We start from the raw sequence: 26,879 nt of genomic DNA on the forward strand, positions 1-26,879 counted from the left end.
AGCAATGGTGACTGCTAGCTACAACCTCACTCAGGTGCATTTTGATCTTGAATGAAGACTAAAGTTGAGAGAAACTCAAACTGCTTTACTGTTCACAACCACCAGGAACAAATAATACTTCATAAAATGAGAAACATAAAGAAGTAGTTTCAAAGAAGATGTCAGATGAGTCTGAACACTTTTCACTGCTGATAGAATTACGGACATCAGGAACATTTGAGGCCAATGTGATGGAAAGAGTGATAACAAACTGTACACCCCCTTAATAAGGCATGCTCTTGGGATGTATGTGTAACAGTCTCAAACCAGTACCCATCATAGCCACAGGTACCTGCAGGCTAGTCTGTGCTACATCGCACAGACACCTCCGGCATACATCATAGGGCCCATGTGTGCCCCTACTACACATGTTCTAATTTTGTAATATTATAGTACTGTTCTGTAATTAAAGATAATCAGTATTATGTTCTTTTCGCATTATTTCTTATTTCCTATTGCATTATAGTTCAGCTAAACATTCCTTTCATTGGTTTCCTAGGACAATTCAATTTCATTTTGATGCAAGAGGCTTATAACTCAGCCTTATGGCAGGCTGCAGTGCACCAGTATACCAGTTAATCTAAAGGTTTGTGTTATGTATATAAATAAAACCAAAGAGTTACAAGGTACAGAATGAAAGCCTGTGGCAGTGTTCAAAATACAGTAAACATAAACTTAATGCTGACATGTATACAGGGTGAACATTAATAAAACCAACAAACTGCAGGGGCGGATTCCTCACTGGAAATGGAAGAAAAGGGTTCTAATGAACATGTGTCCAGAAATGCATCGTTGCTACAGTAGATGGTGCTGATGAATGATGGTTCCTCTGACCGCATGCTGTGTGTTCCTTGTGTGATAGACACAGCATACTGTAAGAAGCAAAATGGTCTGCTATTCATGTCGCGTACACAAACACCATCTGGGCTTGATCCCGACATGAATACCAGACCATTTTGCTGCTTACAGTATGCTGTGTCAATCACACAGTCTGCATCATGTAAGAAATACATTTCATGTGGTCAGAGGAACTTTTATTTGTGAATGCCATCTATTGCGGCATTTCCGGACACACGTTCGGAGGACCTCTTTTCCTCGGTTTCCGGTCAGGAATCCATCCCTACAGTTTGTCTGTTTTATTAATGTTCACCCTGTGTAAGTGTTCTGTACCAACTGAACATGGGTGAAAAACTGAAAAGCAATTTGGCATAAATAAAATTATATAAAAAGTGGATAGTTGTTGTATATATTCAAGTAATCTAAAATCATACCTTCTGGACAATTCCTTCTTTTTCATAGAGAATTCAGCTAAATGGTTGTAGTATGTGTATCTTAACAGATAAATATTTAAATTGTTCAATTTGTGCTACATTTGTAGCAGGAGTAGCGACAATATTGGGAAAAGGATAGATTGCTACTCACCTTAAAGATGATGCTTTGAATTACAGACAGGCATTAACTAAAAGACTGTTACACATTTAGTTTTCAGTCAAAGGGTGCTTCAGAAAAGCACATGGCATGCGCGCACGCATGCGCGCGTACACACACACACACACACACACACACACACACACACACACACACACACACACACACACACACACAAAACTACTGTCTCTGGCAGCTTGGAATGGACTGGCCCAATGTAACAGTCTTGTCATTAATGCCTGTCTGCAACTCAATGTATTATTTTTACCTTGAGTAGCAATCTATCCTTTTCCTACTTTTTCTAATGTTGTTGATATTTCAGCATGGAGTTTCCACTGTTTCATTTTTATTCAGATTAAGCCAGTGTGATATTTAGCAATTTGCAAATGACAAACATGCAGCCATACACATAAATAATCGAGAATACATACTCTGTGAACCAACTAGTGTGTCATCATTTTAATAGAAATCATGAAAATGATTTATGGTACATGCAACTAAGTATCATACTAAGTAATCAGATAGAAAACTGAATGCCTTTAGTATGTTCACTGTATTTAAACATGCAGTTTATTTGTAGTTCATAGTACATCATACAATTATTTCCCTGATTTCTAATTTTTGAACTTCATGAATACAGCATACAAAGGTCTGAAATTGACCTCCAGACACTGGCAATAATTACATTTCAATCTCTGATCTCACTGACCAAAAGCCAGAGTTAAATAAAATTATATGCACTTGGCAGACTTAACACTGAGCACCGCCATGCTACGCAAACAAGAGGGATGTTGAGCCAGTGCAAAAGAAATTTGAGTGAGGTACATTATCCCTTTGATAGTAACTATGAAGTGTTTGAACAAATGGATAAGTAGTTTTTTTGACTGGACAGGTTTGGGGGGACCAAAACAGTGAGGTCATTGGTCCCACAATCTAAGGTGACAGAAACAACAAAAACAGCAGTGAATGGTAAAGGAAAATAGACAAACAAAAAATCAAATGAATGTCAGGGCGGTAGGAAGAGTAAAGAACAGGACGGGGGTGGGGGGGGGGGGGGGGGGGAGGGCAAGGGTGAGAGCAGGGGGTGCCCCCAAAGGCACTATGCACAGTGTGAGGACCACCGCTGATCCATACTGATCCCCACACTATACCCTGATCATGACACAACAGGGACAACACCAGGGGAAGAAGACACAAGAAAAGGAGCAACAAAATAACACAAAAGACCAGACAAAATGATCGGAAAAGTTCTGGAAGGAAATTCAGGTAGATACATCTGGGAGGATAAACCAGTTTCATGAAGAAAATTGAGGACTGATGTAACCATGCAAGGGTTGTCTGCTAACACCTGGGACAAGAAAGGTGGGAGGGCATATTTAGTGTGAAGCTAAAAGGTGTCAGTACTCCAGCAAAATATGGATCACCATGTGGGGGCCCCACAACTACAAACTACAAGGAAGGGGGGGGGGGGGGGAGCAGTTCCTTATGGAGTAAAAACCATGGGTCAACCTGGTATGGCCAATAGGAAAACAGCATGGAAGATTCCTGCCAGTACACAAGGAGGGAATAACACCATGTGGTACCTTGATTGCATGAAGTTTATTAGATAGGGGGTTGGTCCCCCAAGAGTTGGCCCACAACTGAGCGAAAAGGAATCTGATGTGAAGCTGCAAATCTGCACCCAGAAGAGTCGTGGAGGATGGGGTATAGGTGTCTGCCCCCAAAGCCAGATGATCAGCAAGCTCATTACCCAAGATACCCACATGGCTGGGAATCTAAAGGAGGTAAACCAACAAGCAGCATGGTCAAGATCAGCAAGAAGGTCGTGGATGGCAGGGACTTAGGGGAGGTGGGAAAAGCACCAGAAGATAGCCTGAAGGCCATTCATCAAGTCTGTACATAACAAAATTTGGGAGGGCAGGACTGTTTAATAAATCAGAGGGCCTGAGAGATGGCCATCAGTTCAGCAGTAAACATGCCATATGTAGCAGGTAAAAGATGGTGTTCTGCGCTGACAGAGGACACGAAGGGATATCCCACTTGATAGGCAGATTTAGAGTCATTGGTGTAAAAAAAACAATAACATCCCAAGACTCCCATAAGAGTGACCAGAATAACAATGGAACACCACAAGAGCAATTAAGGCTTTTGTATCCAGAAGAGATTCCATCTGAATCAGGGGCAGAAGAAATAACCAATAGGGAGTGCTTGGGAGAGGTGTGGGGAACAAGACAAAGAGGGAAAATAGAAATCATAGTGAAGAGAAGCAAGGCAGAGCCCAACTGGTAAACCCATCTGAGGACGGGCAGCATGCAGGAGATGTCCCGAAGCAGAATATGAAGGATGAGTAGGAAAAGAGCAGATAATGATGGCATAGGAAACCAGGAGCTGGGATCGCTAAACCAAAAGCAGGGGGTGGGTGGGGGGTTGTATCCCAGCAACAACCAGAAGACAACCAACAGGACTAATGTGGAAGGCACCAGTGGCTACATGGGTACCACAATGGTGGACTTGGTCCAAGAGAAGCAGTGTGGAAAGAGCAGTTGAGCCATAAGCTTGACAACCATAGTCCAGATAGGGCAGAACTAAGGACTGATAAAGATGGGGACCCATGCTTTGAGTTTACAGGAAGATCCAATCTTCAGAAGGCAGATATGGAGCAATCAAGTAAGCTTGTTATCAAAAGGAGACCCAAGAAACATAACTGGGGGACAACTAACAAGTGTTAGCGTCTATGCAGAAAGCATGTAGGATGGCACGCTGGAGCTGTTGCTCCAAAGGGGCCACTGCGTGGGGACAGAAACCATCCACATACACAGCAGGGATGACCAATGGTGCAACAGAAGCCACTGCGACAAGATGGTGCCATTGAGAAAAGGCCTGCCAAAATGTGGTAACTAATCAAAGCAGATGACTGCTTGAGACCGCCACCCCCCCCCCCCCCCCCCCCCCTCCGAAAGACACACGGGTGAGGATACAAAAGGTCCCAAGATTCAAGGACGCATCTGAGCTGTTGAGCTACCATGCATTCAAACAATTTGCAGGGGACATTGGTAAGACTGATTGGCCGGTAATTATCAAGGGGTGATAGATCTTTACTGGGCTTAAGGACAGGAACCACAATACTATCCCTCCATTGAGAGGAAGAGCCAAAATATAGTTAAAAATCTGGAGGAGATATTGTTGTTGTGGTGGTTTGAGGTGTTGAAGCAATTGATTATGGACAGAACCAGGGGGCCAAGAGCAGAATCATAGGAAGAGGAAAGGGCCAGAAGAAGTTCCTATGTAGCAAAAGGTTCATTGCAGAATTCCATACGACAAAGGGTAAAAAGTAAGTGGGAAGCTTCAGCCCACTATTTCCAGAGGAGGGAGACAGCTGGATAGGAGGCTGATGCCAATGCATCTCAAAATAGGTTGCAAGGTGTTCCAAGAGAACTGATGGATCTATACAAAGACCACACAGAAGGGCAAAGCCAGGGATGGAAGACTGCCATTGGCAGTCTTGGAAGGTATGAAACATAGCCCACACCTGTGATGAAGAGACAGAAGAACCTAGTTAGGAGACAAAGCATTTCCAACACAGCCACTTGCTCTGTTTGATTAAGTAATAGGCTTTGCTGTGAAGATGTTTAAAAGTAATAAGACCGATGGAGGGTGGGTGCTGCTTAAGGCATTGCAAGGCCTGATGGAAATCCCAGATGGTGATAGCAGTGGATGTGCTTCACCATGGGACTGGCTGGTGGTGAAAGGAGCCTTTCAGTTGGGGGATGGCAATACTGATATAATTGTATCAGACATGTCATGGATGACTTCATCAATACAACCTGACAAAGAAGGGGGAAACATGACCTGGGCAGTATATAGAGGCCATTCAGCATAATGGAAAGCACAACGAGTTAAACTGGCCTCAGGAGATGGGAAGGGAATAAGAAAACCAATGGAAAGTGGTCACTATCAAAGAGATCATTGTGTGGTAACCAGTTTAATGAAGGGTGAAGGGGAAGGGAAGTGAGCAAAAGATCTATGGCAAATAAAGTGCCATAAGCAGCACTGAAATGGGTGGGGGACTCATCATTAAGATGGCACTGGTTGTGGTCTGAAAGAAACTGCTCTAAGAGACTCCCACTAGACAGAAAAGCACTTCTTCACAAGGGGGGATGGGCATTAAAATCCCCAAGAAGGAGGAAGGGAGAGCGTAGTTGCTGAAGGAGGGAAGTTAGGGCAGCGGAGGGACATAGAGATTGCAAATCATGACTGCGGAGTCCAAGTGGATGCACGCAACAGCTGCTTCCAGTATGGTATGAAGGGGGGACCCATGTACTAATACGTCCATACTGACCAACGTGCAGATGCCACCAGTTCCAGCAGAAAGCATGGAACCCATGAAGAGTTGGTGAGCTAGCACCAGTAAAATGATATTCCTGGTGAATGAGACAGGCTATGGGTAAAAAGGAAATAAGGGATTGCAACTCCAGAAGGTGATGGTAGTATCTGTTACAATTCCATTGAATAAGTACAGAATGGGGATTCAGATGGGAGACAAATGGGCTGAAACCCATCAAACCACCAGGCTACTATCCGTTACCAACAAGGATGGTGTGACATCCATAAACAAGAGGTCTGACTCAGGTTGTGAGGGGAGAGTCAGCAGCTCCGAGGCCACTGGAGGGGACTTGTCCTGGAACTTATGTTTCTTCTTCTTCTCTTTTGTAGGTCGAGGAGGGCAGGGCCTGGAGAGAGCAGGCTTCAGTGAGATCTGGCTCAGAGAGAGAATGGGCAACTTAGGGGCACACAGACTGTGGGTATGACAGCTGACTTGTGGCAGCAGGCCTCCGGTCTAAGAGATGCTGGGGTATGGGATCCCAGGAGGGGCACCAGCAGGTGCTGAAGAAGGCAGACACTTGTCCGGCCGGGAAGGGGGAACAACACCCAGAGGGGAGAGAGTTTGGGAGCTACAGGGAAAGGGGAGAGGAGAGTGTGGTGAAACTGGGGCAAGGAGGAGGGAGGAAACAGAAAGGGCATAAGAGAGACAAAATTAGATGCCACAGACACAGGGGAAGACAGTCATATTTCTGGCAAGTCTTATTGTGGGATAAATGACTCCTATATCTTCCTTTCTTTCTAATTAATCCAATGAGCATGGAAGTGGTGGACATGACAATTAACACACACGGATGGTGGAATGCCAGGAGCTTCCCTCATTCACTGCATACTGCTGTACAGATGAAAGATATGTGCCTGAAATGTAAACACCGAAAACACCTCATGGGTGGCAGGATGTATGGCTTCACATAACACCAAAAACACACAATCTTGACCTTATCTGGGAGAATACCCCCTCAAATGCCAGAATAAAGACACTGCTATCAATGGGATTGTCCTTGTGGACTTTCTGAACATGCTGAACAGAAAGAATGCCCTGCCAGTCCAGATTGGCCTGGAGTTCCTCACCAATTTGAAGGATGAAGCCCCCATGAAAAAGTCTCCTGGTACCAATTCAAAGAGTGGTGAGGAGTCATGGGCTCTGGGAGATCATCAGGATGGTTGAAGGCAAGAATATAAGTTGTTATGCAACACAGATTAAACGATAAGTGTTCTGGTGAGATGTGGGGGAGAATGAGAGATTAAATTAAATAGGAATGATTCTTTGGCAGCTCACAGTGAAAGTAAGTAAGGAATATCAGGATTTCACATCCTGCTTCACTATGGAGTATTTAGATATAGAGCACAAATTGGGCAAAGTTATGGCAGGAAATGGGGCACTCCTTTTCAAAGCAACCATTCTTATATTCAGATTTAGTGATGTAGAGAAATTATGGAAAACTCAAATCTGAATGACTGGATAAGGATTTAAGCCATGCCCCTCTTAAATGTGAGTCTAGGATCTTAGACATTTTGCCCCCTTGTTCAGCTAGTAAATAACATTTGTTAAGTGGTTGGAGATAAAGTTGGTACAAGATGCAACTCTTGGAGATAGTACCCTATTTCCTACAGCTCCTGAGCAACAAAGGTATATCTCAACAATAGCTTCATTTAAGTGATAAGTGGTTTTATGGAAGAGAAAGTTGATCCAAATTAAACTTTGCAGTAAACCTGAAAAGAGAGAATCTGAGAAGCATCCAATGTGACTAGTATCCAGAAGAAATATGTGCCATGACTATATTGATAACAGGGATTTTATGAAATTTCTTTTTGGGACTAGCGACGAGGGTGGAAATATGGCGAGGACTGAGTAGATTATAACAACGTCAAAGTAATAGTGACTAACATCTAGACGTTAACAGTACAAATTTTACAGCAACAACTACTCAGAGAATGAGTTTGGTGACATGTTCTGTCATGTTATTTTTATCATATCACTCTGCTCCCTCAGATGCTAGTTATCACAGTCAGTTGCAACTTTTTGAATTAATTTACAGTGTTTATTTTGTTACATTCTGTAGTGTGTTTATAATGTGTAACACAGTGTTGGAGCATAGCAGTGAAAGTTCACAGAGAAGTGATAAAGCTGTTACTATCCTGAAAAGTGAACTCAATACTGAATGTTAAAAAGATCTGTATGAAAAATTCAGAACAGAACCATAAAACTGTTGCTGCCCACAGCCATACTGCGCGCGCGCGCGCGCGCACACACACACACACACACACACACACACACACACACACACACACACACATAATAGAAAACTGACACCATTCCCCCCTTCCATTCTGTAATTGGTCATGTGTCAACCTCTTTGTTAATCTCACCCACCTGTAGAAAGCAAGACCTACAATAAAGAAAAGGGAAGAATTTGGCAGAATTGATGTCGGCACAAGAGTGTTTTTCACAAAAGCAAAATATATAACTTGATTTGTAGTGCATCTTCTAAATGACTGTGGTTCAATTAAAATAATTTGCTGATTGATAACTAAACATGGAGGAGCAGTGTTACCAGATACCATGTATATGTGCTCATAAATATACAGGTAGATACACAGCAAATAAAAGCCTGAACACTGCACTAATAATTGTGGTATAATGATAACTTGTAGATGTCAATTGAATAACTAATATGTCAATCAGAAAGGTATTTTGGTGAGCTATATGATACGCTCAGTAAATAGTTGCAAAATATGTTTTAGCATAAAGTGAAAATCTTTGTCATTTTCAGAACGGAGCTATGGCCTGCACTTCTGGAGCCTTTCACTCTCTGTCTTACTCATTGTGGTTGTCACAATAATATTAATCACAGTGTACCTTGCTGATGGAAAGGCAGCAGTTCTGCTTGGAGTATTTATTCCCCTTCTTGTTGTTACTGGTGTTGTCATTGCATTGCTCTGGCGGCGACAAAGGCAAACTGTTATTGTCCGGCAGAGGAGCGGGCCACAGGAAGTAACTACGGTAAGACACAACCTGTTCACAACTGTTCTGTGCAGTAAACAGCTGTAGTATGACAAATACAACTACTGTAATTACAAATATTCATAGGTCTAAATTGGTTAAAATTTAAAAGGCATGGATGCTGTTCATGGATAAAGAATTTCAAGGTAATGTAAGCTGATGTCTGTCTGTTCCCTTTGAATATTACCTTCCACTTCTAAATTTCATCAGTATTATGAGAAGTAGTCTAAAAGTTTTAATTATCTCCTCACAAAATACATTGTGGTGTAGAAGTTTTGATGTGTACCACAACCGCAGACATCTACATGTAAATAAACAAAAAATTAATTTTGCAACTTTTTTTTCAACGTATCTCTCATAATACTGCAACTGTACTTTGAGCACTAAAACACTATAATCTAGCAGATCAAATACTTACAGAATTAATCTGGTGTTCAGAATACACTCAACTCAAAAAATAATGCACCATATAATTGAACACTAGCTTCTTAACAATTTTGTCAGCCTGAAGTGTACCCAGTGACTGACTAGCGGTCTTTTAAATTCGTACTATTAGTCATTTTACAATTCCAAATATTTTATTCATGGAACAGAACATCTCAAAACAACATTCTTAAATAGTTCTTTGAAGACCTTTTGGACACAGGTCTCCAGCCTAAAACCACAGTATGATGCACAGTGTTAAGTGTACTTGTTAACCGCCCTATTAGTTCCTCGCTGTCACCTCTCACATGCTCAGGAGTCTCTGAAACATATAAACTCCACAAGCATCAGCTTTCTAAAAGGCTAACAACATTTTTTTAATGATTTGATTTGTCATTAATACATAAATATTACTGTACCACATCAAGCCACACCCGATCATATACAGCTATGACATCATAGGTTCTGGTCTTTGTGTCATATTTCTCACGCATGATTTTGTACGATAAGAGATGTCACAAACATAATGATAATTAAAAAATATCTCTGACCAACATAAGCATGGAGCTAACAGAAATGTTTTAAGTATACAAAATGGATATAGAAATTGCAAATGTTTTACCTCAATTGAGAATACACTATTAGTTGTTATAGAAGAGAATTAAATTTATTTATATGCTTGATGAGTTTAAAGCTCTCATCTGCTGATATTGTAGGCAGAATTACAGTGTAGTAAGAAATACTGACTGAAGTGGCACAGTAGTTTATGATGCAGGACTCATAGAGGTGGTAACATAAAATCCATCATCTAAATAATCAACATATATCTAGTTGGTATGCTCAACACCATATCCAGATATGGCAAGAATTATCCATGGAATATAAAAACAATGAACAAAAGTTAATTTTCCAATTCATTTCATGGCGAATAAGTAGAAATAAGAATTAGGTGCATCATTGTCAGATCTGAAAATAATTCCTTGTGCTATTCCAATTTCATGTTTGTAGATATTTTGTTTGTTTAACTGCACTATCTCATTACTTGGCAGAAAATCATTAATATGTGTGTTAACTGTTCTTTTGTGTGTTCAAATAAAAGCAGCTGGAATTTTTCTTACAGCAGCTTCCCTCATTTGAAATTATCTGTGTTGATGTTGCGGTCATCAGTCCACAGATGGGTTTGATGCAGCTCTCCCTGCTGCTCTATCCTGTGCAAGCCTCTTCATCTCTGAATAACTACTGCAACCTACATGATTCTGAATCTGCTTACTGTATTCATCTACGATTGTTACCCTTCGCTCTTCCCTCCAGTACAAAATTGGTAATCCCTTGATGCCTGAGAATGAGTCCTGCCAACTGATCACGTCTTCTAGCCAAGTTGTGCCACAAATTCCTCTCCTCCCCAATTCTATTCAGTACCTCCTCATTAGATACATGATCTACCCATCTAATTTTCAGCATTATTCTGTAGCACCACATTTCAAAACCTTCTATTCTCTTCTTGTCTAAACTGTTTATCATCCATCTTTCACTTCCATTCATGGTTACACTCCATACAAATACTTTCAGAAAAGATTTCTTGACACTTAAATCTATACTCGATGTTAACAAATTTCTCTTCCTCAGAAACGCCTTCCTTGCCATAGCCAGTCTACATTTTATATCCTCTCTACTGTGACCATCATCAGTTATTTTGCTCCCCAAATAACAAAACTCGTTTACTACTTCAAATGTCACATTTCCTAATCTAATACCCTCAGCATCACCTGATTTAATCTGACTATATTCCATTATCCTCATTTTGCTTTTGGTGATTTTCATCTTATATCCTCCTTTCAAGACATTGTCCATTCTGTTCAGCTGCTCTTCCAGGTGCTTTGCTTTCTCTGATAGAATTACAATGTCGTTGACAAACCTCAAAGTTTTTATTTCTTCTCCATGGATTTTAATTCCTACTCCAAAATTTTCTTTTGTTTCCTTCACTGGTTGCTCAATATACAGATGGAATGTCAGGGATAGGCTACAACCCTGTCTCACTCCCTCCTCAATCACTACTTCCCTTTCACACCCCTTGACTCTTATGACTGCCATCTGGTTTCTGTACAAACTGTAAATAGCCTTTTGCGCCCTGTATTTTACCCCTGCCACCTTCATAATTTGAAAGAGAGTATTCCAGTCAACACTGCCAAAAGCTTTCTCTCTAAGTCTACAAATGCTAGAAACATAGCTTTGTGTTTCCTTAACCTATCTTGTACGATAAGTCATAGAGTCAGTATTGCCTTGTTTGTTCCAACATTTCTACGGAATCCAAACTTCCTTGAGGTTGGCTTTTACCAGTTTTTCCATTTGTCCGTAAGGAATTCATGTTAGTACTTTGCAACTGTGACTTATTAAACTGATAGTTTGTTAATTTTCATGTCTGTCAACACCTGCTTTCTTTGTGATTGGTATTATTATATTGTTTTTGAAGACTGAGGGTGTTTCACCTGTCTCATACATCTTGCTCACCATATGGAAGAGTTTTGTCATGGCTGGCTCTCCCAAGGCTATCAGTAGTTCTAATGGAATGTTGTCTACTCCCAGGGCCTTGTTTCGACTTAGGTCTTTTAGTGCTCTGTTAAACTATTCATGCAGTGTCATATCTCCCATTTCATCTTCATCTACATCCTCTTCCATTTCCATAATATTGCCATCAAGTACGTCACCCTTGTACAGACCCTCTATATACTCCTTCCACCTTTCTGCTTTCCCTTCTTTGCTTAGGATGGTTTTCCACCTCAGCTCTCGATATTCATGCAGGTGGTTTTCTTTTTTTCAAAGGTCTCTTTAATTTTCTTGTAGGCAGTATCTATCTTACCCCTACTGATACATGCTTCTTCTACATCCTCACATTTGTTCTCCAGCTATCCCGATTAGCCATTTTGCACTTTCTGTCAATGTCATTTTTTAGTTTTTGTATTCCTTTTCACCTGCTTCATTTACTGCATTCTTATATTTTCTCCTTTCATCAATTAAATTCAATATCTCTTCTGTTACCCAAGGATTTCTACTAGCCCTTGTCTTTTTACCTATTTGATCTTCTGCTGCCTTCACTATTTCATCATTCAAAGCTACCCATTCTTCTTCTTCTGTATTTCTTTCCGCTGTTCTTGTCAATCATTCCCTAATACTCTCTCTGAAACTCTCTACAACCTCTGGTTCTTTCAGTTTATCCAGGTCCCATTTCTTTAAATTCCTAACATTTTGCAATGTCTTCCATTTTAATCTACAGCTCATAACCAATAAATTGTGGTCAGAGTCCACATCTGCCCCTGGAAATGTTTTACAATTTAAAACCTGGTTCCTAAATCTCTTGTCTTACCATTATATAATCTATCTGAAACCTGCCGATGTCTCCAGGTCTCTTCCATGTACACAACCTTCTTTCACGATTCCTAAACCAAGTGTTAGCCATGATTAAGTTATGCGGCTTCGCCTTTCATTCCTTACCCCCTGTCCATATTCACCTACTTCCGTTCACTCCCTTCCTTTTCCCCCACAATCACATTCAAGTCCCCCTTGACTACTAAATTTTCGTCTCCCTTAACTATCTGAATGATTTCTTTTATCACATAATAGATTTCCTCAATCTCTTTCATCATCTGCAGAGCTAGCTGGCATATAAACTTGTACTACTATGGTAGGAGTGGGCTTTGTGTCTATCTTGGCTACAATAATGCATTCACTATGCTGCTCATAGTAGCTTATCCACATTCCTATTTTTTTTATTCATTATTAAATCCACTCCTGCATTACCATTATTTGATTTTGTATTTATAACCCCATATTGACCTGACCAGAAGTCTTGTTGCTCTGCCACTGAATTTCACTAATTCCCACTATATCCATTTCCCTTTTTATATTTTGTCACCTACCTGCCTGATTAAGGGATCTGACATTCCATGCTCCGATCTGTAGAAAACCAGTTTTGTTCCTCCTGATAATAAACATCCTCCTGAGTAGTCCCCGCCTGGAGATCCAAATGGAGGATTATTTTACCTCCAGAATATTTTACCCAAGAGGACACCATCATTATTTAACCATACAGTAAAGCTGCATGCCCTCGGGAAACACTACAGCTGCAGTTTCCCCTTGCTTTCAGCCATTCACAATACCAGCACAGCAAGGCTGGTTTGGTTGATGTTACAAGGCCAGATCAGTCAATAATCCAGGCTGTTGCCCCTGCAGCTACTGAAAAGTTTGCAAACCCTCTTCAGGGACCACATGTTTGTCTGGCCTCTCGACAGATACCCCTCCATTGTGGTTGCACCTACAGTACAGCTATCTGTATCGCTGAGGCACGCAAGTCTCCCCACCAATGGCGAGGTCCATGGCTCGTGGGGAATCTGTACCTCTTTTTTTTTTTTTTTAAAAAGTAATATTACTAAAATAAGACAGCGATTACATAAACTTCTGTTTTTCTGCTCTGAAATAAGTGTGCATATCTTTTTATGCAACCAATTCCAACCAAAGTTCAAAGCTATGAAAAGCACCCATTTTATTCAGTTTCCTGCACCTTGTTCTGTGCACTGCAGAAACAAATATTTCTTACCTCCCCTGCCTGCCCTCCTACAGTTTACCTTTCCAGCTCCCGACATCTTCACATACTTTTCCTTTTTTTCCCTACTCCTGAACATAACCTTTATATAAGCTGCATATCTCTATTTCCAACATACTATGAACAAATGCTCCACTCACACCTGCTACATAACCCCAGACTTAGGTATCTGACTTACCTGAGCACTATTTTCCCCCACACCAATGGTTAATACAAGTTTACTTTCCACTTCCACTCTCTCCCATTATGTTACAATAATCACTACACTGATGAGCCAAAACATTATGACCACTGCCCACCATGAGGCTGAGTGCCTCCTGCTGGTGTTGCAGGCATTTGAGGTAGTAAGGAAAGAATGTAAGAGACGAATGGCCAGTCATTATAGTGAAGATACGGGTAGCAAATGTGGAAATCCACTGATTTAAGCAGTTTTGGCAAAGGACACATTGTTGTGGTGCTACAGCTGGAAATGAGAATCTCTGAAATTGCGAAGTCGGTCACCTGTTGGCTCACTACTGTTGTCAGCAACTATGGAAAGTGGTTGAAGAATGGTGAAGTAACGAGTAGGTCATATGGCATTGAAAAATCATGTCTCATCACAAAACAGAGGTCAGAGGATCCCCCACTGTGTAATCCATGACAGGCAGCGATTTGTGGCAGATCTGATGACAGAGTACAATGTTGGTGCAAGCGCAAGTGTTTCAGAGCACACCATTCATAAGCCATTGTTGAAGATGGAGCCCCACGTCACAAACCTTGCATGTTTCTGTGTTGACCCAGCTACATCACCAGTTATGACTGCAGTGGGCAGAAGATCACAGAGTTTCCACTGTAGATCAATAGAAATGTGTCACTTGTCAAATGAATCACATTTCTTGTTACACTAGGTCAATGGTTGGGTCCTTACATGCCATCATCCAGGTGAGTGGCTGTGTGAAACGTGCACAGCGCCACAGATGCAGGCCGGTGATGGTAGAATTATGCTATGGGGTACATTGAGTTGGGCATTGATGGAATTTGTGGTGCTCATCGAAGACATCATGTCAGCTGTGAACTACTTGAACAGTATTGCGGACCACCTGCATCGCTTCATGCTTGAAGTCTCACCCTGTCTGTACCAATGACATCTTACGGCACGATAACTGTCTATGTCACATGGTCAGAATTGTGTTACAGTGATTTGAGAGGTGTTATAGTGAACTCACATTGATGCCTTGCCCAGCAAATGTGCCTGATCTGCACCCACTGGGACACATATCGGGCATCAGCTGCATGGCCGTAAACCACCATCCCGTAATTCGCAGGAATTGCTTGACATGTGCTTAGACATCTGGTGCCACATATTTTTGGAATTGTGTCAAGGACTTGTAGAGTCAATGCCAAGCATAATCTCTGTTGTACTGTGTCTGAAAAGTGGAACAACACACTATTACACAGGTAACGTTTTGGCTCACTGGTGTATTATTTTTGCTACTCTTCTAGCTATGGACCCTTGCACCTTCCACCTGTACCACTATAGGAAAATTTCCCTACTCCTAACCAAAAGTCACTCTCAAACAATGTTTTATGTTGCTATCTAGTACGCCATGGGTTAAAAAGAATTTCAGGAACAATAGTTCTAGATAGGGACTGAAAAAGCCAGAGCTCAAATACTTAACTGTAATGAATCCCACAGACAGTCATGATCCCTATTTGCTCCTTCCCTGCAACCAACGGCAAACAACTGCTGTAAAGATATTTGGAGAAACTCAAGGATATTCCTGAAAAATGAGATTTTTTCCTCTTTAACTAACTAGCCAATTGCCTGCCTCCCTTGCAAGCCATCTTAATTGTCTTCTCAGAATTAGAATTGAAAATATCTTGTGAAGAAACATTTGTGTGATAGCAACGAAATAGATGGGCCCTGGAACATTTGAGCTTGTGCAGTGCAATTTGGTGACTGTAATGCGGAGAAGTGGACCGGGAGTGGTGCAGGATAGAGGAAGTGGAGACTGTTGGATAGAGGTTGTGGGTGCAGTGGGTTAGTGGAGATTGAGGGCAGGAGGATTTTCAGAACAAAGGTTGTGCTGCAAGGATAACTTTCAGCTATGTAGTTCAGAAAAGTTGGTGCTGGGGGAGGAGGATTCAGATGCAAGGGCTGTGAAGCAGACGTTGAACTCGATCACGTTGTGCTTGGCAGCATGTTCCATCACTAGGTGGTCAACTCTGCTCTTGGCCACAATTTGGCAGTGGCCATTCATTCTGGTAGACAGCTGGCTGCTTTCGCAGGTGTAATTACCTCTGATAGGATAGAACAGGGCAGGATAGACATGTGACAGCACTAGTGTAGGGTGTGCTGGGAGGGTGAATCAGACAGGTTTCACATCTGTGACTTCCACAGGAATATGACCACAGTGGCATTGAGTTGGGAGTGGGAGTGGCATAGGGATGGACCAGGATGTTGTTTAGGTTGGATTGGCAGCAGAATACCACCCTAGGAGAGGTGGGAAGGATCATGGTTAGGATGTCTTCCAGGTTCAATGATCATGATCATAAAGCACTGCACAAGCTTGCCACCTCTGGTGCCTGCTGTGTGTCACATTCCTTGCCCTTGTACTTGCTGCCTCCATCCCCCCCCCCCCCCCCCCCCCACACCTGCTGCCTCCCTTCAGGCCATCCACCACCACCCCTCCCTCCTGCTCCCTGTCTCGTCTCTTTTCTCTGCTTACTCTGATCTATCTCCTTTACTCATATTATTTACTTTTCGTCAGAACTTTCCTTACCATATTTATGGTGAATTGTGACAGTCACAGTCATTGTTTATTTTGAGAACATGCGGCAGTGCTAGTGCTCATATGAATGAGATTTATTGGTCCCCTGTATTTGTATTTTGCTTCTTTTAAAAGTGTCACAGTTTAAGAATTACCAATACCTTTAGTGTAACATGAGGGTAGTCATAAAGTTTTAATTGTCACAACCCCCCCCCCCCCCCCCCAAAAAAAAAAATATATAATTAATGTTTTGGTTATTTGCATGTATATATCTGCAGTCTTGCTACACATTAAAATCCCCATGCTGTATCACATTGGTAGAGTAGCCAAAACAAAATAGTGCAGCATGTTGATAATGAGGATTATTGTGGGACAGTTCTTATCCTGAAGTTGAAGGTGACAACACTGCAGCAGTTGATGCTGAGATGGTGGAAGTGTACAGCAGAAATGAATCATAAAATGACACAGTGGTTGGGTGGTGCATATACTTTTAGTGAGCTCAAACAAGTCTGAAAGATGAAGAATAAAATGGTACTCTATTTATTGGTCAAACACTGGTAATCACAGCAGAAATGGTGGCCCTGATGCTCGAAGATCACTTTATCACAATCAAGGTGATAATGGAAAAAGTGGAAATGAGTCATGGATCAGTTTTCGGCATCTCGCACAATGTGCTGAATACAACACAGGTTGCTGCTCGCTGGGTTCCACAACTGCTTGCTGACACCCACTCAAAAACCCTTCCAAACAGAGATGGCACTGGAAATATTGAATCTGTGTCAGGCCAATCCAGATGACTTCCTCAGTTGTTTATTAACCTTATATGATGCTTGGTGTATCATTGTGAGTCCGAGATGAAAGAATAATGCAAGTAAAGGAAATATTTAGATTCAGCTTTACCTAGAAAAATAAATACATAGCTGTCATCATGCGAGGTAATACAGCGTGACTTTTGGTAATCTGTCAAGACAAAGCATAACAGGAATTTGTTCAATGGTTTTTTTTTGTTCCACATAATCATCCCACTTCATTCTGCACAGGATACAGTTACACACACTCCTTCTTTGTGATATCAAATTCTCACCCCCCCCCCCTGCCTTTCCCCCCTCCCCCCCTCTTTTCCTTCTCACATGGCATCCAGTGACTACTTCCTCTTTTCTTGGATGAAGAAATCATTGTGTCATAGGCATTCATGAATTGATTTTCATGGTGGAATGATTTCTGAATAGCCAAAATGCTGACTTGCGGAACCATATTTTTTTGTCAAGTCATTCATCATTGGAGAACACATGTCACACTGAAGGGTGTACCTGTAGAGAAGAACTAAGACCATCAACAGAGTTTCATATTCACAATTTATTTATTTTTAGGTGATAATTATAACTTTATGACTATTCCTCACATTTCTAAGACACCTTCTAGGACTGTTGTGCCATATCTGTTAAATCACAGCACATCATTAGTTCAATTTTGTGTCAAAAGAAGTTAAAGTTAAATTGCATACTCACTAACTGTGTTGCCATCCCTTAACTTTTTCACTTGCTGAGCTACTAAGTCTCAAAAATGAATTGTCTTTTACAACCCACAACTTCTTTACAACTCGATTCTCGGTCGAGTCACGTATTACCCTACTACTAAAGCTGAGTAGATTTTATTTTCCTATAGTAGGATCTTTGTGAAAATTGCCACAATCCCTCTACCTCTTGTTTTTAGTTCTTTCCCAATCTAGACACAATGCCTTCCTTGTAATATTTAATAGCAGCAACATTAGTAGTTATTTCATCAAAAAGTAAACTCTGTGACCATTTATAAACTTACATGTTTCATAAATAATAAAATTCACAGAATGCTGGTTAATTCCACTTTTCTTTCAGGTGCCTCCAGCAGATCCACAAGAGCCCACTGCTCCTCCACCCTCTGCAAGATCATCCTGGAGACCATGGCGGCGAATGTCCAATTCGAGCAGCAGCCATTCTTGGATGATATGGCGCAAAACACAATATAATGATGTTCCTACCTCTCCACCTTCCAGTGCATAACTCAGTTTCAGCAGGAAAGAACATGCCTTAATTTATACATGTTTATATAAATTCATATATTTTTAATAAATTATTTACCTTTAATAAACAAATATACAACTCAGAAACTGCTGTTCCAAATCAAGACAAGTGTGACCAAGAAAGGTTGTTCATGCTTATGCACATATTCACAACAACAGTCTGCAAGGTTTAGACTGCCCAAACTCACTACCCACCAGCTTGCTACTGCATGTTGCAAGGAACCAAAGACAAATCTGTATCCATGCTTGAAAGTGCATTCAATAATGTTACATGAATTCTACCGATACAAGCCAAAGCGTTCACTCACAGTTAAGGTTTCAACTGGTGAAGGAGTTAGCATCTATGCACTTAATAATTTCAGTAATGCACAATTCTGAGAGAAAAAAAGGCAGTTGAATATGGCAACTTCATGCTAAGAACTTGTGAGCGTTTCAAATGATTTACTTAATTTGTAATTTATTTTCTGTATTTGGATAAATAACTGAACCATCTAGAATCAAAATGAAGAATAATTAAAACTTGCCTTATATAAATTGGATTATTGTGCAATTTTCATCCTAGGTGCAATCTGACAATTGAGTATTGTACTACTTCATCTTTCTGCAACTCTTTCTTAACAATACAGCATCATGACACAGTCAAATGTCCGCAGCTCGTGGTCGTGCGGTAGCGTTCTCGCTTCCCACGCCCGGGTTCGATTCCCGGCGGGGTCAGGGATTTTCTCTGCCTCGTGATGACTGGGTGTTGTGTGATGTCCTTAGGTAGTTAGGTTTAAGTAGTTCTAAGTTCTAGGGGACTGATGACCATAGCTGTTAAGTCCCATAGTGCTCAGAGCCATTTGAACACAGTCAAACTTGACATCTACATCTGAAGACATAGTGAACTTAAACAGTTTTATAACTTTATACTTGCCTACCAAAAGAAATATTCATAGGTATCACATTCTTTTTCACTAATATAATAACAAAACTCATACATGATGCAAAGTGCTGGAGAAGAGCTAACTAAATTCACTCCAAATGCTGGAACAAGATACACATGAGATGTAGAAAAATAATTCAAAATTAAGTTCACAGTCTTTTGTGGCCAGTGACAATTTCTACCCAAAAAATTCTGGGTTGTAGACCGTGTCAGGTTGTAAAACAATATTTCAGGTGACTTTCCAGGGTACCCAGAAAGGCCTTGTGAAACAGTGACCTACAACCCATAAAAATATTTTGGAAATTCTAACAGCTAAGAACTGAAATGCCAATGTATTATGAATAATGAGGTGTTTGACGACTAATACACATACAATTTTTACATATAAACTTAAAAAAATAAGACAGTGTAAATTAAAATATAACTACTGAAGTGGAATGGGAATAAAAAAATTTAGGAAAACAATAGAATTATACATAATTAAATAGTTTCAAAGAATGGTAGAGAGACAAGTATGATGATACAGATGGAAAGAGAGAGAGAAAAACAAACAGATAAAAATGTAGATCAAGTGGATGGCAGCAGGTAGTGCCACCAATGGTGTTGGAATGACCTAATGACTCAGATGGTGAAACAAGGACTCACACTGCTGCTGCTATGTCATCCTCACTGAGCTTTCTCATTAGGACTATCCTCGTCCCTTCTATATGTGAGACACCTTCATCCTGGAGTCTCCCTTCCCCATTTGGAAAAGAGTATCTTAAACTCTACCACATGTTTATGATAAGGGATGACTGACCTGGAAAAACACAAATAGAGTGATGTCAGGGATGGATGGATCAAGGGTTAATATGGCAAGATGGAACTATAAGGAGAAGACAATGTCAAGTGCGACTGGAGAATATCATACAGTTAAATATATGCTTCAGTGACGAGTGTGTCACTTTTATATGCATTTATTGCCAGTACTACACATTTCACTTCTTGAAGATAAGTACCCGGCAGCAGTTCCGTCTCTTAATTTTCTAGTTTCATTGACTGAATTTTTCTTTGATACAAAATAATTATTCAAGATGTCCTGATACTTCCTACAGAGAATATTGTTTCAGCAAGATCTTGGATCAAGCACTTAGCATTACTGCAGGAAAAGAAGAAATGGCTAGTATGCTCATCAAGGCATACGACTTATAGGCTACATTGTTCACGTACTGGAGCATCAGGAATCAACAGTCCTTGTGACCAGTCCTCTCATAAAATTGAGCTAAGGTGGTGTTTTGTTCCTCTACCACGACTGAGGCTATGTCAATACATGAAAAGATAGAAGTTAATGAAGCCATTAGATTTAGAGTGTGCAGCCATAAGAACTTCATATATTCAACTGATGTTTCAGTCACCTTTCTAGTGAGTCAACAGACTGAAGCTACAGCACTTTTATCTGCCCTTTTAATCCCAGAAGAACACACCACTGCTCAGGTAGCCACAGACACCACTGATGATGTTTGGTGTCAGAGAAAATGTACAAGCTGAATCTACAGTTGGATGCTTGATCCACAACTGGGATGTCCCTTATTGTTCTGGTATTCACATGTGCACTGGCATGACACTTTGTTTCAAAACGATGAACACAAGTGTTGTAACTCCATTCTGTCAGATCACTCGGAAGATGGCTGAATGATATACAGCTGAAATATCAGTTGAAGACATTGAGTTTATGTGGCCGGCACTCCAAATCCAATGGATCAGAGTGCCATGGGAACATGAAGATGCACAGAAGTTAAACAGTCACAATGTGAATTAGTAAATGCCATCAGACTATTCCAAAATGCAATTTCACAACAGTACACTAGCAATAGGTGGTGCTAGTAAGTGAGGGAAAAAAATTAGTTGTATATGTGACAATCCGTTGCGTACATGATCAATCATTCATGGTCAATCCAACTTTCTGTGAGAAATTTGAATTTATTTATTCTATTTTACCTATTTTGTGTTTCTATGAATTTTGGTGCAATATTTTTTTTGAATGGTTTTTGCTTTTTTGGCTGAAATTTTGAGACCAGTTCTATTTGATATTTCTTCCAGAAGATTTACTTAAATGTCTGCATCTGTCAGATTTTCTGGAAGTATTACAAAATCATATGTAAAAGCCAGGCAGTGTACGTTAATTCCACTTATTTTCCTTCATAGAATTATTGGTTCAATTTTGTGATTCTTTAGCTCCATATTCCAGATCCTTACATCACTTTTTTTTTTAGAATGTAGTTAAACAGTAAAGGTGATAAACCATCCCCTTGTCTAACACCAGTTTGTCAAATGGCTGAGATAGTTCTCCCATAAATTTAACTTGGATACCATCTTTGTTAGAGTTTCTCATTATGTTTGCTAATTTTGTTTTAACACCAAATTCTTTAATGATTTTGTCTATCAAATCAAATGCATTTTTAAAATCATAAATGGTACTATTATAGGTTCGCTGGGTAACATACTGTGGCGAATTATTTGACTTTAAGCTAAATATCTGTTCTGTGCAGGATCTTACCTTTTGAAAACCTTCTTGATGTTCTCCCGTTTGTCTTAAGTGTCTACAACATTGTCCCAGAAAGTTTTTTTATAATAATTTGTATGCCACTAGCAGAAGTAACACTCCTCTGTAATTGTTGACACATTGTCTTCCTCCCTTTTTATGTGGCGGGTGGATTAACGCTATTTCCATTTTTCTGGAACCTTCTGTTTTCCAAATGTTCTCAAAAAGCAGTTGTAAATCATTTATAATCTTTCTTCTCTGAATTTTTCTATTTTTTTCTGTTGAATATTAGCTGTAGCTGAGTTATATCTGATGACTTTTGTGGTTGTATTTTTTTATTTTAGATGGGAGAAATCATATTTTCATCTTAGAGAGAGAAAGATTCGAACCAAATTCCCATTTCTGATTACTTAAATTCAAAATTTCCACAATATTCCTTTTAGATAAGCCTACGTGATGCGGTCAAAATTCTCCAAAGTTTGATTTAGAGATATCCAAATTTTGGCTTCTTGTGGTAGTTTGTGAAAATGTGTGGATATCAGTTCTAACTGGAATGTTTTACACATACTGACAAGTTTTTCACCATTTATGTTTGTTCTTAAGTGTGGTGAATACTTGTCTACAATATTCTTAAATTTCTTTTCCTTCCCAATTTCTGTATGAAGTCGCCAAGAAGTATTTTAACATTGTTTTTAGGTACATTGGAGATTTCAGATTCTATAAGATCCCAAAACTTATTTACTTTCTGTACATTTCTTCTGTTAGGTGCATGGAAATTAATAGGAGTACAGCTTTCATTCTTGCACATTCTTTGTGACTCCAATGTAAATTCTGTTGCACTATCTACGACTTTTTTGCTTACATTAAATGCTGTTACAAATACTGGCATGTTTTCCATTATTCTTATTACTGGTTTCCCTTTATAAAATCTATAATGTTGTGTGTCATCAACATTCTCATCTAAAAATCTGGTTTCCTGCACTGCTAAAATTGGTATATGGTTCTCTTGTGAAGCAATTCCAATCCCTTCTGTTTCCCAATTTTCAGCAGACGATTGACATTTAAGCTCCAGAGTAGTGCCTCTTCTTTAAATTAAACTTAGAAGGCGTCTCAGTATAATCCATCTCATCACCGCCACAGATGTTGGGACTGCCCAGAATCCTAAGTCCCAATACGTTACAGGATGTAATGGTGGATTCCTCATCAGAGTTACCAATTTGCAAACTTTCCATCTTGCAATTTCAAGTTATAAATTGTAGAGAGTAGGAAATTATTATTATTATTTCAATGGTCTTGCTCTGCGATCACTTACCCAAGTTTTTGAAGTCTGACGATATTTTCTGTTTACCAAAATTCCTGAGTGCATTGTGCATCCATAAACTGTGTGTACCAGTGGGCACATTGATGTAGCTTTTTCAGTTTCATACCACTGGGGAAAGAGGGAAGTGGGGTGGTGGTGCACAGGTACATAAAGAAACAAAAATCAGATCAACAAAACAATTCAATCATTTGTACACTATCACATCACTGGAAAAATGCAAGAGCCTGTCCATTTTCTCATTCAGAGTAATTTATGTCACAATAAATGGGACAAGAAATGGACAAAAAGAATCACAATTTTTTAATATTTTATTACCGTAAATCAGCATATAAGCTGCATGTTTAACTTTTACTATTCCTTGGCTTTTGAACATAGCATTATGTTCTGACATGACTCAATGAGTAGTACTTAATTACTTTTAAGTATCACAAAAGTATGTAAAACAATAAAGTACTGCAACTGTGGAATTTAAATCATTACTTTATCTGACAGCATAAAACATGCAACAGATTAAAGTAAACCAATAAATCAATGCTTGAGAAAACATGACCAACACACAAAAAATTTAATACATTTTCTGTTTTTGTAATTTGGTACCAGCATTTTAAACATCTGCAAAACACAATCTGGTTAAGACAAGTAAAGAAAAAAATACAATTTTAAACAGTCACTGTTTATCACATGAACAAGGTGTCACAACCTTTTCTACAATAATTCTTGTAAATGAAATAATTGTCTTCTACATGTTCTGAGACTGAAACCCTTGCTTGCAAAGGGAATTGCATATCACGTTACCATTAAAGTCTTTGATTACTTTAGCAACTCAATGCCAGTGAATACACATTTGAAATTTCTTTCCAACTTCAGCTCCCAGCACTTACCATATTGGGAATAAGTGACATTTAAATTTGTACAAAGTTATGTCACAATGAGGTATGTACATGACATTGAAGGATAACCTGATAACAGATTCAACATCACAAACAGTAGGACAGGTGGAGAAATAATATACAAAAGGCAATATTTCGTATATACAGGCCAATTAATCCAGACTCACTCTCTCTTTCACACACACACACACACACACACACACACACACACACACACACACACACACACACACAATCTTTCCATTTTAGAGATATCATTCATAATTATAATACATGTTCATGAAATATAAAAGGAAAATAAGTGAAGAATATGAAGCATAACACTGACAAAATTACTAATACATCAATACAATAACGAGATACAAATAATGATAAAAGTAAGACCCTATGGTTACAAATTAATATTTATACGATATATTTCAGTAATAAATGTTTCTGACATATTATACAATATTTACAGTGATGAGAAATATACAGATCAGTTAAATTCAGTGGAATGTAATCCATGGAAAAGTTAAAAATCAGATTCCACTTTTAAACACTGTCATCATATACGTAGCACTTGTTGGCAGAAACAACTGGCTGACGGGTGTATAAATCCACTTAGAACTTCCCTTACAGTAATTCACATGTAACTAATTGCAATTTTGAGCGCTGTAATTGTGGAAAGTTTGCTCATTGCAGAATGTAACCAGTCAATAAGTAATATGAATAACTGCTTTCTAACAATAACAGTATTCCTTATGTACTGGCCAGTTCCACATTCATAATCTGTCAGCTTATGTTCATCTAACTATTCCGCTTGCGCATTAACCACAACACAGCGGGGCAACCCTGGTACTATTTCAGTGGTCTATAATGCAGCATAAGGTCAGTGGATGATTTCCAGATGAAATGTCTCACTGTTCGAAGATCCATATTTGAATCTAGGACCTGCAAACAATAATGTAATTGATTACATAATGAGCACAAATGAAATAAACATTCTACTTTTTAACAATTACTTAAAAGATAAAAATTCATAACTTGCAATTGCTTGCTAGGTAGCTTGAGTAACTCTTACGATAAACTGATACAATTCATTTTCAATAGACTTCCTCATTGTTACTGCACAGTTTAAAGCACAAAGCTACAATCAATGTTAAATTTGCATAATTAACTTTACATAAAGTAATTTTAATTTATACTTTGGGCTACTGTGAAGGTAAATATGTGAACTTTTATTTATGATTAAATTTTTCCAAGCAAGAGGAAAAAAGGTAGGGGAGGGGCAAGTTTGACAGTTTCAGCTGTATTTTTTGCCAATTCCAGAGTTATTTTTGATGGCTTATTTTTCAAGCATGTTCTTTATTTTTGTTGTATTTCACTGTTTCTGAGTTTTATGTTGAAAATTAACATATAAGTATCGATTGTATTTTATTTACCAACATCACACATCTCACTTATTTTCATTATTTAAGAAAACTTTACTTCAAAGCTATTAAAACAAATAACTTTGCAGCTTATCTATGGAGAATATAACTTAACAGAACAGTAATTACAATAAGATGGGAAAGTGGATTATTGTCAGAATAACACTATCTGTACAGTTCTTCTGCGTAAGTTGCAATATGACTACCTTCAATCATAATAAAAGAAAAGTAATGGTGATGCAGTTTTTAATTAAGGACTGTCTTTACTGTACACAAGATATCATTCATAAGTACTGTAATACTGTACAACAAATACCTGTATCCTAAATAATACATCATTATTGCCGTTACTGTTCTGTTACCTTACATTTCAATCTTCTCTTCATTGGCGTACTCCGCACTCACACAAACCTTCAACTGTTTCTGTCAACTGAAGCAAGCAGATGAGTTATGTTACCCACAATACATGTACTGTGTACTAGTACAAGAGTCAAACTCAGTTTCGTGTTATGTTTTTAATAAAATCATCTTTACATGAATTGTGCACTGTGATATGTTTTAGAGCATGTCTTGAAGAGATGAAGTGGACTACCGAATTAAAAATACAGGGTGCTATTTAAAAAGATGCACTGCTATTCATATCTTCGTAATAAGCAATGTTATATGAAAAGCAATCATGTTGGCAAATGTTCACCGTTAAACAGCATTTGCTTGATACATTTTTTATTTTACTTCTTGCAAAATGTTACCTGAGGTGGTCAAGATAAACAGGACACCCTGTATAGTGTGAAAACTGCCACTTTGAGTCTATATTGGAACATGGCTGTCAAACTGCCTTCAGTACAACAGCAAACTTTTGACAATGGCATGAGAGGTTGCTATTTCACTAAATTTTGAAGGTATTTGTATCTCTTCAGAATATCTATGTTGCAGAGGCCTGCCATTCCAGATATATGTTACAGGCTGTTTGTCATGTCATAACTAGTAGAGTTATTATTACTTGTTTTTAAATATATTTTTCCCACATGGAATATTTCCCTATCTTATATATATATATATATATATATATATATATATATATATATATATATATATATATATATATATATATAAAAAGAAAGATGATGAAACTT

At 39.1% G+C, this 26,879-nt stretch overlaps 2 protein-coding genes across 2 annotated transcripts in view; one reads left to right on the plus strand and one right to left on the minus strand.

Moving 5' to 3' along the window:
- LOC124805267 overlaps positions 1-18,752 on the plus strand; it is a 74,128-nt gene extending 55,376 nt beyond the window's left edge. Inside the window, exons 2-3 of the mRNA XM_047265778.1 lie at positions 8,622-8,851; positions 18,496-18,752. Coding sequence (XP_047121734.1) covers positions 8,622-8,851; positions 18,496-18,660 — 395 coding nt within the window. The 3' untranslated portion in view covers positions 18,661-18,752. The remainder of the gene's footprint in view (positions 1-8,621; positions 8,852-18,495) is intronic.
- Positions 18,753-23,741: 4,989 nt separating this feature from the next.
- The window catches only part of LOC124804770 (WD repeat-containing protein 48-like), a 162,473-nt gene continuing 159,335 nt past the window's right edge, over positions 23,742-26,879 (minus strand). The window contains exon 13 of the mRNA XM_047265088.1: positions 23,742-25,267. Within this exon, the coding sequence (XP_047121044.1) occupies positions 25,175-25,267 (93 nt within the window). The 3' untranslated portion in view covers positions 23,742-25,174. The remainder of the gene's footprint in view (positions 25,268-26,879) is intronic.

The sequence above is a fragment of the Schistocerca piceifrons genome, chromosome 7, assembly GCF_021461385.2.
Source record: "Schistocerca piceifrons isolate TAMUIC-IGC-003096 chromosome 7, iqSchPice1.1, whole genome shotgun sequence".
Classification (NCBI taxonomy): domain Eukaryota; kingdom Metazoa; phylum Arthropoda; class Insecta; order Orthoptera; family Acrididae; genus Schistocerca; species Schistocerca piceifrons.